The 14,311-nt window shown below is 42.7% G+C and overlaps 1 protein-coding gene across 1 annotated transcript in view; it reads left to right on the forward strand.

The window, feature by feature from the left end:
* The window catches only part of LOC143284488 (voltage-dependent calcium channel subunit alpha-2/delta-3-like), a 670,968-nt gene that overhangs the window by 627,845 nt on the left and 28,812 nt on the right, over positions 1-14,311 (forward strand). The window contains exons 29-33 of the mRNA XM_076591175.1: positions 3,748-3,813; positions 5,075-5,145; positions 6,984-7,062; positions 9,505-9,557; positions 10,699-10,763. Of these exons, the coding sequence (XP_076447290.1) occupies positions 3,748-3,813; positions 5,075-5,145; positions 6,984-7,062; positions 9,505-9,557; positions 10,699-10,763 (334 nt within the window). The remainder of the gene's footprint in view (positions 1-3,747; positions 3,814-5,074; positions 5,146-6,983; positions 7,063-9,504; positions 9,558-10,698; positions 10,764-14,311) is intronic.

Raw genomic sequence — 14,311 nt, forward strand, 5'->3', positions numbered from 1 at the left:
GGTGACTCGGGCATCCAGGAATTCACACGATGTGGTGACTCAGGCATCCAGGAATTCACACAAAGTTGTGAGAGGCATCCAGGAATTCACACAATTTGGTGACTCAGGCATCCAGGAATTCATCACAAAGTGGTGACTCAGGCATCCAAGAATTAACACAAAATGGTGACTCGGGCATCCAGGAATTCACACAGAGTGGTGACTCGGGCATCCAGGAATTCACACAGAGTGGTGACTCATGCATCCAGGAATTCACACAGAGTGGTGACTTAGGCATCCAGGAATTCACACGATGTGGTGACTTAGGCATCCAGGAATTCACACAGAGTGGTGACTTAGGCATCCAGGAATTCACACAGAGTGGTGACTTAGGCATCCAGGAATTCACGCAGAGTGGTGACTTAGGCATCCAGGAATTCACACAGAGTGGTGACTTAGGCATCCAGGAATTCACACAGAGTGGTGACTCGGGCATCCAGGAATTCACACAGAGTGGTGACTCGGGCATCCAGGAATTCACACAGAGTGGTGACTCGGGCATGCAGGAATTCACACAAAGTGGTGACTCGGGCATGCAGGAATTCACACAAAGTGGTGACTCGGGCATGCAGGAATTCACACAAAGTGGTGACTCGGGCATCCAGGAATTCACACGATGTGGTGAATCAGGCATCCAGGAATTCACACAAAGTAGTGACTCATGCATCCAGGAATTCACACAAAGTGGTGATTTAGGCATCCAGGGATTCACACAAAGTGGTGACTCAGGCATGCAGGAATTCACACAAAGTGGTGACTCGGGCATGCAGGAATTCACACAAAGTGGTGACTTAGGCATCCAGGAATTCACACAAAGTGGTGACTCAGGCATGCAGGAATTCACACAAAGTGTTGACTTAGACATCCAGGGAATCCGCACAAAGTGGTGACTCAGGCATCCAGGAATTCACACAAAGTGGTGAGAGGCATCCAGGCCTAATTTCTCCACTGAGACAGTAAAGGTATTCTGATTCTGATCCTGATTCACACAAACTGGTGACTTAGGCATCCACGCATCCACACTTACTGGTGAATGTATGCATCCATGTGTTCACTCACACACTGGTGAATGTAGGCGTCCATGTGTTCACTCACACACTGGTGAATGTATGCATCCATGTGTTCACACACACACACTGGTGAATGTAGGCGTCCATGTGTTCACTCACACACTGGTGAATGTATGCATCCATGTGTTCACACACACACACTGGTGAATGTAGGCGTCCATGTGTTCACACACACACTGGTGAATGTAGGCGTCCATGTGTTCACACACACACTGGTGAATGTAGGCGTCCATGTGTTCACACACACACTGGTGAATGTAGGCGTCCATGTATTCACGCACACACTGGTGAATGTATGCATCCATGTATTCACGCACACACTGGTGAATGTAGGCATCCATGTGTTCACTCACACACTGGTGAATGTATGCATCCATGTGTTCACACACACACTGGTGAATGTATGCATCCATGTGTTCACACACACACTGGTGAATGTATGCATCCATGTGTTCACTCACACACTGGTGAATGTAGGCATCCATGTATTCACGCACACACTGGTGAATGTATGCATCCATGTATTCACGCACACACTGGTGAATGTACGCATCCATGTGTTCACTCACACACTGGTGAATGTATGCATCCATGTGTTCACTCACACACTGGTGAATGTAGGCGTCCATGTGTTCACTCACACACTGGTGAATGTAGGCGTCCATGTGTTCACTCACACACTGGTGAATGTAGGCATCCATGTGTTCACTCACACACTGGTGAATGTATGCATCCATGTGTTCACTCACACACTGGTGAATGTAGGCGTCCAGGTATTCACACATAACGGTGAGCGTTAGTATCCAGGCATTCACACTTTCTGGTAACTGCAGGAAAACGCAAGAAGAAGATATGATATGGGGAATGAACAGGAAAACCCAGGAAGAAGATATTATTTGGGGAATTAACAGGAAAACCCAGGAAGAAGATATGATATGGGGAATGAACAGGAAAACCCAGGAAGAAGATATTATTTGGGGAATTAACAGGAAAACCCAGGAAGAAGATGTAATATGGGGAATTAACAGGAAAACCCAGGAAGAATATATAATATGGGGAATTAACAGGAAAACCCAGGAAGAAGATATAATATGGGGAATTAACAGGAAAACCCAGGAAGAAGATACAATATGGGGAATTAACAGGAAAACCCAGGAAGAATATATAATATGGGGAATTAACAGGAAAACCCAGGAAGAAGATATAATATGGGGAATTAACAGGAAAACCCAGGAAGAAGATATAATATGGGGAATTAACAGGAAAACCCAGGAAGAATATATAATATGGGGAATTAACAGGAAAACCCAGGAAGCCACAATACGGGGGGATACACACAAAAACATAATCTCTCTTTTTTTTTTTCTTTATTGAGGACTTGGAGGTTTGTTTGTTGGTTGGTTGTTGTTGTTTTTTTGTTGTTGTCGTTGTTGTTTTCCCTTCCGGCCCCCCATCCCCATCCCCACCGCGTCCCCACCCCTCCCCCCCTGTACTCTGTCTCTCACTTTTTGTTTTTGTTTTTTGCTCTTTTTGGGTTGGTTTTTTTTTTTTTTTTTTTTGACAAAGTAATTTTTTTCCCCAGTGCATTGGTGTCATGTCAGAAAAGCTCCTGCGATGTACACAAACGTGCCGTGTTGCACGTGAAAGTCACATACAACATATGGTGGGCGATGTTATAGGCAGCCTACTCTCTTCCGTTTTACTATGCTAATGTCTTCAACAAATCAAAAGGTAGTGAAAAATCTATGTGTATTTTTGTATCGAGTATTTTAAAATAAGAAAGACACTGTGCTCATAACAGACTGTATACCAATATTTTTGTGTGACAGTATAATTATGCTGTTGAATACCACTTTGTGTAGGGGGCTTGGCCTATAATGAATAAACCATTCATTCATTCATTCTCCCTCCTCCTCCTCTTCCTCCTCCTCCTCCTCCTCCTCCGTTATGCGAGCAGTTTTCCATTATATGTTTGAGATTGTGGAAAACATATCCATCTTCCCGTGTCTCCCCGACATTTAGATTTTTCTCCGTATTCATTCACCTTTGCATGTTAAGAGAGATAGCAGTGTTAACACTTACAAAAATTCATCTTGAACAGGTAAAAAGTATCAGTAATTTGAAATTCTTACATAATGACTACTAGAAAATATTATTACTCCTGAGCAATTGCACTGGCAACTCCAGTTAACTCTTTCCATACGAACGGCGAAAGAGACGACGTTAACAGCGTTTCACCCCAATTACCATCATCGAAATATTGCAAGCGGAAGGCTCTTATACTGAAGACGTGAATGTTGACAAAGAATACCACAATTCTGACGACGGAAGCTAAAGGTTGGGTCATTCAGACACCCACTGGACATCCGAGGGGTCTGTGTAGAGGAGAAGAGAGGACTGGCTGCACTGAGTGAGTTAATGCATTGTTTTACTGGGATGCTAAAAAGCCGCGAGGCTTATGAAACGTCCCAAGAACTGAAATGAACTACTATCAGCGCACTTATCTTTATCATTGACGGAAAGCAGCTTGCTATCAAGATAGGGAAGGAAATAAACATCCCCTGTTATTGCTTTGATGATGCAAAAACAGATTCATTCCTCGGATGTTTCGATGATATGATTCATTGTTTTATTTCAGAATCTGAACTGTTACCTGATCGACAGCAATGGGTACATTTTGGCTTCCAACAATAATGAATCGATGGTAAGTTATTTTCTTTTTTTTTTTGCGAATGTCTTTGTTCTTTTTGCTGAAGTATTCGTTTGATTTCTGTTTTGCGTTTCGATGTTTTATTCACTTTGGCACGTTAGTGCCAAGTGTGACTGCCCGGTCCGATTTGATGTGTTAATCAAATAAGTTGAGTAATTAATGCAACACTGTCGTAAGATGTGAGAGATCTTGACAGTCATGGAAACAGTTTAGAATAACAATAAGTCAATTATTCTTTAATGTGTGTATATATATATATATATATGTGTGTGTGTGTGTGTGTGTGTGTGTGTGTGTATCACCTTCTCTCCCTATCCACACCCCACCGCCTCTTCAACAACCCGCCAGTCCACACACCTCCATCTCTCTCTCTCTTCCTCCCTCTCTCTCTCTCTCTCTCTCTCTCTCTCTCTCTCTTGAATCCCTCACCATGCTAGTGGCTGTATGCCGTGTGTGTGTGTGTGTGCGTGTGTGTGTGTGCGCGCGTGTGTGTGTATGTGTGTGTGTATGTGTGGTTGTTGTTTTGTTTTGATTTATGTATATTTTTTTCCTCTGTTATGTATCTCTACTAACTCCAGGCTTTCAGTTTATTAAATATTGCGTAGTGTAAACCCTATTCAGGGCAGGGACTGGATGTAAAAAAAAAAAAGCACACCAGTGCTTTTGTAATATCCTCGAAATAAAGAATTTGTCTTGTCTTGTCTTGTCTTGTCTTGTCTCTCTCTCTCTCTCTCTCTCTCTCTGTCTGTATTTCTGCGGATCCCTCTGACCTTATCAGACAAAGGATAAGATAACACCAGAGTGGCAAACTTAATCAATGCTCCGGCCGCAGCTTCCCAAACCCTGGCCCCACCCCCCCCCCACCCCGTCCCTTCCACCAACCCCCAGCCCCCCCCCCCCCCACCCCCCCCCCCAGCCCCCACTCCCCGTTCACAACAGTTGAGTTCCACTTTGCAATTACAACACAAGTGAAGCTTTACTGCTCGTGTGTGTGTGTGTGTGTGCGTTTGTGTTTGTTTGTGTGCGTGTGTGTGTGTGTGTGCGTGTGTGTGTGTTTGGTTATTGCTGTTCTTTTTTTTTTTTCTTCTTCTTCTTCTTTCCAAAGTGCTTTTGTCAGTATTTTTCCCCACAGCTTTTGAAAGTTTGCTGTTGTGTCAGTGGGGATGTGAATTACGTTGTCTGGTTTGAATAGAACAAGAAAGTTTGAATAGAAAACAAAACAATATTCTCCCTGATTGTTGTTGGTCCTTTTCAGAGGGGAATTTTTCTTGGCAAGAAGGACGCCACCCTGATGAAAGAATTGATTCGTCTCGAATACTTTTTTGAGTAAGTTGTGTTTGGGTGTCTGTGTGCGCGCGACTCCTGTCTCACTCTGTCTGTCTGTCTGTCTGTCTGTCTGTCTCTCTCTCTCTCTCTCTCTCTCTCTCTCTCTCTCTCTCATTGTCTGACTGTATGGCTAATCCAACCACCTTCATCCAACAACCATCTACCTGCAGATCTAGTCATCAACCCCATCCACATGTAACATGCGGCTTCTGTTCAAACGTGTGTGTGTGTTAGAGAGAGAAAGAGAGAGAGAGAGTGTGTGTGAGAGAGAGAGAGAGAAGGTGTGTGTGTGTGTGTGTGCAGTACGTGCATGTATGAGTATGCACAAGTTTTTAGATTGATATGCACTTGTATGTATCCTAATTTCTACTGTATCTGTGTTTGTGTATGATTTTCGATTTATGATCGTACCTTGTTACGTACTATCCCCCCCCCCAGTCCCCCCACCCCCACCCCCTCGCCCCGCCCCAATATTCCTTGAGACCCCGGTACACTTGCTAATAAAGATATATTCTATTCTATTCCATTCTATTCTATTCTATTCTCTTGCTGCAGCAGCTCTATTCTATTCTATTATATTCCATTCTATTCTATTCTCTTGCTGCAGCAGCTCTATTCTATTCTATTATATTCCATTCTATTCTATTCTCTTGCTGCAGCAGCTCTATTCTATTCTATTATATTCCATTCTATTCTATTCTCTTGCTGCAGCAGCTCTATTCTATTCTATTATATTCCATTCTATTCTATTCTCTTGCTGCAGCAGCTCTATTCTATTCTATTATATTCCATTCTATTCTATTCTCTTGCTGCAGCAGCTCTATTCTATTCTATTATATTCCATTCTATTCTATTCTCTTGCTGCAGCAGCTGCTGCCCCTGTTCCTCTTTCTACACATTATGTGCGTAATACTAGTCAGTCCCTTCATCCAGTCTGTCTGTCTGTCTCTCTCTCTGTCTGTCTGTCTGTCTCTCTCTCTCTCTCTCTCTCTCTCTCTCTATCTATCTATCTATCTATCTATCTATCTATTTGTGTATCTATCTATATCCATGCCAGATGTTTTTTGAGTCGTCACATCTTCGTTCTTCCACTCTCCTCCACTTTATCGATCATCTTCCCACCTCTCTCCTCTCTGTCTCTCTCTGTCGCTCTCTCTCTCTCTCTGTCGCTCTCTCTCTCCTCTCTCTCTCTCTGTCTCTCTCTCTGTCTGTCTGTCTCTCTGTCTCTGTCTCTCTCTCTTTCTCTCTGTCTCTCTCTCTCTGTCTCTCTCTCTCTCTTTGCTCTTTCTCACTGTAGTTCTCCTCAGTGTTATTCTGTCATTGTTTCCTTTGATGAACCCCCCCCCCTCTCTCCCCCTCACCTCCCACACCCTCTACCTTCCTCCCGTCTGCTCCTCATTTCTTTCCCTCTTCCTTCCCTCCCCCCCCCCTTCCACTCTCCCCCACTTCCAGCTATTCCCCCTGTCTCCCTCTGTTCCTTCTCTACCTCCCTGGCTACCCCCCACACCCCACCCCTCAACCCCTCCCCTTCAGCATTATTCGTCACCCACACACAATTTGATTCGGCAGTACCATAGGTTGAATACTACTGACTACTGACGAGAAACCTATCGCGAAGTTTTCCCTCGTTACGCAGAGCTCGGGAGAAGAGAGTGTGTTGCAAATACCCATATGTGTAAGCCATTGCACAGTAGTGCAGAAATTCTAATTTTATGTCGTTACACTTTTTTTTGTTTTTGTTTCAGTTGTTTGGTTTGATGCCAGTTCCACAGCCATGAACCGAAACCTGAGCACCATCCTTATTTTGTTGCTATTGTTGTTGTTGTTGTTGTTTTCAGACTGAACGTCACAGACTATCAGGCCATGTGTACGAGTCAGATTACCAACCAGGAGAGCTCCTCTTCATTTATCATGACGGTAAGTTGCTTTCCAATCCAAAACAAACACCAAAGGGTTAATACTCAGACTCACGGTGTGTGTAACGTTGCTTTCCAGTCCAAAGCAAGCACCAAAGGGTTAATACACAGACTCACGGTGTGTGTAACGTTGCTTTCCAATCCAAAATAAACACCAAAAGGGTTAATACACAGACTCACGGTGCGTGTAACGTTGCTTTCCAATCCAAAGCAAGCACCAAAGGGTTAATACACAGACTCACGGTGTGTGTAACGTTACTTTCCAGTCCAAAGCAAACACCAAAGGGTTAATACACAGACTCACGGTGTGTGTAACGTTGCTGTCCAATCCAAAGCAAGCACCAAAGGGTTAATACACAGACTCACGGTGTGTGTAACGTTGCTTTCCAATCCAAAGCAAGCACCAAAGGGTTAATACACAGACTCACGGTGTGTGTAACGTTACTTTCCAGTCCAAAGCAAACACCAAAGGGTTAATATCAGATCACGGTGTGTGTAACGTTGCTGTCCAATCCTAACAATTACTCAAAGGTTATATCAGTCCTCATCGTGTGTCTGTACTTGCTCTTCTGCTCTCAATACTCTCAGTCTATCTCGACTCCTCGTTATCTATCTATATCTTCTATCTATCTAATTTATATACAACATATCATGCCAATTTTTGAGTCTCCATCTTCGTTCACTTCTTCCTCCATATCATCACCCAAGCTCTACTACTCTGCTCACTGTCGCTCTCTCTCTCTGTCGCTTTCCATCCAATCATCTCATCTGGTCCTCTCTGTTGTCTGTCTACTACACCTGTCACTTCTCTTGTGTTGTCTACTCTGTTCCTTTCTTCTCTTCTCACTGAATCCCAAGTGGTTATTCCAGTCATGTTCTTTGATGAACCTCCCCCCTCTTCCCTCAAGCAACACCCACAAGTCTCTACATCACTCCGTCTGCTCCTCATTTCTTTCTCTTGCCTTCTCCCCCCCCTTCCACTCCCACAGTCCAGCTATTCCACACTGTCCTCTTTCCTTCCTACTCCCGTGTGTCCCACACCCCCCCCTCAACCTCCCTCACATATCGTCACCACACACAATTGATTCGGCGTACATAGGTTGAATACACTGACTACTGACGAGAAACTATCGGAAGTTTCCTCTTACCAGAGCTCGAAAGAGATTGTCAAATACCCATATGGTGTAAGATTACAGGTGTGTGTAACGTTGCTTTCCAATCCAAAGCAAACACCAAAGGGTTAATACACAGACTCACGGTGTGTGTAACGTTACTTTCCAATCCAAAGCAAACACCAAAGTGTTAATACACAGACTCACGGTGTGTGTAACGTTGCTTTCCAGTCCAAAATAAACACCAAAGGGTTAATACACAGACTCACGGTGTGTGTAACGTTGCTTTCCAGTCCAAAGCAAACACCAAAGGGTTAATACACAGACTCACGGTGTGTGTAACGTTGCTTTCCAATCCAAAGCAAACACCAAAGGGTTAATACACAGACTCACGGTGTGTGTAACGTTGCTTTCCAATCCAAAATAAACACCAAAAGGTTAATACACAGACTCACGGTATGGGTAAAATACATACGCGTGAGTCGTATGTATACGGAAAGAAATAGCTTTTTGGTGAGTGATAGAAATATATTTGTTTCAATATGCTGCCATTAGTCTTATGTGTAGTTTTGCTTTGTTTTACCTTTTAAAGAAACAAATTGTATAATGAAATGGTTGATGTTTTTTTAGAACATTATTTTGTAAGATATCTATTAATTCGAGCAGATCTATTTGTACATATTTTTAGGCAAAGATCAGTTATGCCCATAAAAAGGCATAATTTGATCTGTCGAAGACATGATGTAAACGTGTAGCTGTTATACATGTTTGGAGAATTACTGCCATCCCTCCCTCTTTCTCTCTCTACACACACACGTGTTGTTTTTTTTGTTGTTTTTCTGCATGCAGTTTTATTTGTTTTTTCCTATCGAAGTGGATTTTTCTACAGAATTTTGCCAGGAACAACCCTTTTGTTGCCGTGGGTTCTTTTACGTGCGCTAAGTGCATTCTGCACACGGGACCTCGGTTTATCGTCTCATCCGATTGACTAGCGTCCAGACCACCACTCAAGGTCTAGTGGAGGGGGAGAAAATATCGGCGGCTGAGCCGTGATTCGAACCAGCGCGCTCAGATTCTCTCGCTTCCTAGGCGGACGCGTTACCTTCTAGGCCATCACTCCACACACACACACACACACACACACACACACACACACACACACACTATATATATATATATATATATATATATATATATATAGAGAGAGAGAGAGAGAGAGAGAGAGAGAGAGTAGATCTTTTTCTTCCCTCCCACTCATTAGCCCAGGAGAGGAAACAGTTTTGCAGTTGTGTTCATCGTGTTCATCGTGTCCTCATCATTTTCTTTTCCAGCCATTCAGACTGCTGTTTCAACTCTTTTTCTGGCTGTTGGCAGAAGTTGGACTGTAAGTTGGATGCTTGTTTTGGATTCCTTCAACCTAAAGGTAGCATACATGACCAACAAATAGTAAAGTGTGGTAAGTCAGTGATGCTTACGCTACCGATTCAGCTAACACACAGGTAAATAAAAGGTACATTGGAACAAACCCAGAAGTGTCCAATGTACCTTTTATTTACCTGTGTGCTAGCTGAATCGGTAGCGTAAGCATCACTGACTTGAAGTTGTGTACCTTGTATAATGGAGAGAGTTACCACACTTTACTATTTGTTGGTCATTTCATCTCCTGGCCTCATTATTTGTTAATTTCCAGTTGCATACATGATTTGTACGGGAACCTTTTTCTCATTTTTGTTTTTAAACATGTCAATATTGAAAGATGCTTACATATCTGTTGTGTCATATTAGAATCGAAATGTACTTTTCTGATAAGATCTCGTCTCAGCATTAATTTTTTCTCCTCTTCAGAGAATTCTACTTGAGAACAATTTTCATTCAAGAATAAAGAAAACGTAAATACAAATGAATCGATTAGTATGATTCAAACACACAAAAAAGATTTAATTTTGATTTGTTCAATGGACATTTTGGTTGACTGGTAATCAAGCAGACATCCATTGAACAAATTATTTAGATAAAATAATGTTGAAAGTCGACTTTGCGAAGCGGTACAGGCAGACGGCAATAGGCGGCAGGAAGTGTCTCGCGCATGCCCAACAGTAAGGTTGAAGTAATTTCCGGCACGAGACGAGATGTGCTGACAAAATGAACCCAGTCCACATCGAACTTTCTCGTCGGACTTTGTGCATAGAAAGCGAACGAAATGTCTGCAAACCGAAGCTCAAGCAAAGACCACGGGGTCTTCACCGTGCGAAAATATGCAATATTATCGTGGGTTTGTTCTATTTGTTGCTTTATTTTTTTTAAGTGGGCACCAGTTTTGGTATAAATGAAATCGACTTAATGCGATTCTTGATATTCCATGCATTTCTTCAATGCAGATAACGTTAGTTCAGAAAGTCAATATTTTTTTGTCGTGTATGAAGCCGCGTGTGTGTGCGCACGCACGCACGTTTATTCGAAATGAGTGTAGTGTGTGTGAAATATTGTGATTCAGTCTGAGTAAGACAACTCGGTGTGTGTTTCAGATTCTTGGCGGAATGGACCATGCATGGTTTCTTATACCTGCAGTCAGTCGCGTCAAAACCTACTGGTGAGCCAGGAACTATCTCTGTCTCTCTCTGTCTCTCTCTCTCTCTGTCTCTCTCTCTCTCTCTCTCTCTCTCTCTCTCTCTCTCTCTCTCTCTCTCTCTCTGCGGCTCTATCAAGGGCATACACATTCACATATATGTGTGTGCGTACAGTACACGCAAACACAGCACCATTCCAATCAGAAACATCAGCTGACACCACCATCATCCATCGCCACCTCAATGGAACTGTAAAAACATCCGCGTTCCCAGCGACTTCAGATGACACGCTGGCATGTAAGACTGGTCCCTGTCATCATAAACGTATAAACCGGAAGCAGAAGATCAAACACGCACGTTAAAGAGCCGTTCATTCATGTCAGCGTTCGGTGCGTTATGAAAACGGAGTGTGGCTGCCTACATGGCGGGGTAATAAACAAATGGTCAGACACATAAAGCTTTAAATTTACGCGTGTGTGTGTGTGTGCGCGCGCGCTCTACCCATTTAGGCAACCTACTGTGCAAAGACTCCCGTGTCTCTGACCTAGGATACGCGCTAAAAAAAATTGTCCATATCATCATCATTACAGAACAAATGATAAGAATCTATGAGACAAAGGCGCACAGAGTATAACATAATCAAGTCCAAACAGTATGACACACAGCACACTTTTTTTTTCTTTTTTTTTTTTCTTTTTTTGCTGCCTCATCTGCACCGTTTCAGTGGCATTACTCCCACGTCGCTCATTTACATTCCCCCATACACGGCCACACCCGGGTTCGTCCGTCACAGTTCCAGCGTAGACAGTCCGCAGGGAACCATCGGTGTTAGGTCGCCAGGAGGTCACACACCAGAGGAGACCCTGCACTGCTGCTGAGTCACTTCGGTGGTGTTCAGTGGTGCCTGTTCTGATTCAGCTTACTTAGGACGCCACCTACTAAGCCCCCTACTAACGACAACAATGGCTTAGTCGCGGAGCCAGACTGAGTGAGCGTCCCTTCCAGAGTAGAGACCGCCACCATGTCCTTCAAACAACAGCCCCCCATGAATCTGCCGACACTGAAGACATTGACAGGACTGAACCCAAGCACAGAAGACACAGCATACTTGGACACCTGTGCGTTGTGAACCCCCCCTCTCTCTCTCTCTCTCTCTCTCTCTCTCTCTCTCTCTCTCTCTCTCCTCCTCCTCCTCCTCCTCCTCCTCCTCCTCTTCTCTCTCTCCTGTCCTGTGACAGCGTTGAAATGAGCGTTCTTGAACTTGTTGTTGACAAGTTTGACGCATAATTTTTTTTGTAAATTACCCCCCCTCCAAAAAGGGCCGTGTCATTTTCTTCGCAGTATCTTGATCGTTCTTTCCCCTGTCTCTGCAGGAGGGGACAAACAGGAGTGCAGCCTTTCTTGAATATATCGTTACCATTGTCATTATTGTTTTGTTGTTGTTGCTGTTGTATAGCGCCTGTCTTCGGTCAGAGACTGAACTCTAACTTGAGCGCTTTACAGTCTCTCATTTCAACAGGCTGTCTGCCTGGGTAGAGCCGACTTGACAGCTGTCTTCACGCGCGCATCATTCGTTTCCTGTGTCAGTCAGTCAGGTCTTGTATAATCGCAAACACACACACACACACACACACACACACACACACACACACACACACACACACACACACACCCAGCAATGTACCATGTTTACTTTATGCTGATGATCTGGTTATTCTGTCTTTAACAAGAAAAGGATTGCAACAAAAAATACATAATTTGAACACATATTGCCATAGTTGGGGATTAAAAATTAATAGAGAAAAAACGAAAGTGGCAATCTTTACAAGATCTGACCCAAAAGTACCAATATATTTCTACTGTGGGGAAGATATAATACAAACAGCAGAAGAATATAAATATTTAGGAGTTATATTCCACAAAAGTGGAAGTCTGATAAGAGCACAGGAACACCTAACTAAACAAGCAAACAAAGCATTGCATACTTAACGAAGAACATTCAAAAATATCAACATCAATCCAGGTACCATATCTAAGCTGTATGATACTTTGATAACGCCAATATCGATTTATGGGGCGGAGGTATGGTTACCTTACCAAGTCAAACCGGATGATTCTTTCGATTTAGCAATCTTTTTGACGACTGCTTATCGAATAAGTTTCCACATGAAAAATTACACATTAAATTCCGTAAGCAAATACTTGGAGTGCACAAAAAAGCTATGGTGCTTCCTGTGTTAGGTGAACTGGGCAGATTCCCAATAAGTTTAAAGATAATGTCCCAAAATATTACATATTGGATTCACATTATTCAACTACCAGATACTTCCCTCATCAACAAAATATATAAGTCCATGTACCAACAAGAAAATACAACTTCCCCATGGTTGATATTTGTTAGAAAGATACTCGAAATTATAGGCCTTGATCACATTTGGAAAAACCAATTCACATTCAGCGTACATAGACTGAAATACGTCGTATATAAAAAATCAGAAAATGAATATATCAAATACTGGAAAGATAAAAGAGAAAAAACATTAAAGCTAAAATTTTACAATACGATTGTAGCAGGCAGAGTACAAAACCGAAACCAATCTTTTAAATATATCAGATACAAAACACAGACAAGCTTTAACGAAACTCAGAATAAGCGCGCATGACCTAAAGATTGAGAAAGGTAGATATTTAAATATTCCACAAGAAGACAGATTGTGCAACAAGTGTAACATCCTGGAAGACGAAATCCATCTTCTTGATCATTGTATTAAATATAAAACATTAAGGCAACAATTTTTAAAGGATATTCAAAATTCGAATAACACAGGACATATTCCCAGTCAGGTGATGCTAACAGATGATGAATATATACAAACAAAATTGGACAAATTTGTTTATGAATGCTGCTGCAATTTACTGCATTAACTGATTGATTAATTGTGTGTTTTTCATTCGTTCATTCATTTACCATTGCACTTGTGTCTTATAAACCTTACGGTTTCATGACAATAAAATCTATTCTATTCTATTCTATTCCACACACACACACACACACACACACACACACACACACACACACACACACACACACACACACCAGTTGTTGTTTTTTTATAATTATTCATTTGTTTAATTATTTATTCATTGATTTAATGATCTATCCTTTTTTGTCCCCCTCAAGGCCTGACTGACTTAATCGCGTTGGGTTACGCTGCTAGGCCAGTCAGGCATCTGCTTATTAAGCAGATGTGGTGTAGCCGTATATGGATTGTCCGAACGCAGTGACACCTTCCTTGAATAGCCAAAACCGAAGCCGAAAGTGTGAAGACTGTTTGTCGGAACACAGTGACACATTCCTTCAGCAGCCGAAACCGAAAGTGAAAAACTATGCAGACTGTTTGTCGGAACGCAGTGACACCTTCCTTGAGTAACTGAAACCGAAACCGAAAGTGAAACTGTCACTGTGCAGACTGTTTGTCCGAACGCAGTGACACCTTCCTTCAATAGCCGAAACCGAAACCGAAAGTGAAAAACTGTGCAGACTCTTTGTCGGAACGCAGTGACGCCTTCC

Source organism: Babylonia areolata, chromosome 8, assembly GCF_041734735.1.
Source record: "Babylonia areolata isolate BAREFJ2019XMU chromosome 8, ASM4173473v1, whole genome shotgun sequence".
In the NCBI taxonomy this organism is placed as follows: domain Eukaryota; kingdom Metazoa; phylum Mollusca; class Gastropoda; order Neogastropoda; family Buccinidae; genus Babylonia; species Babylonia areolata.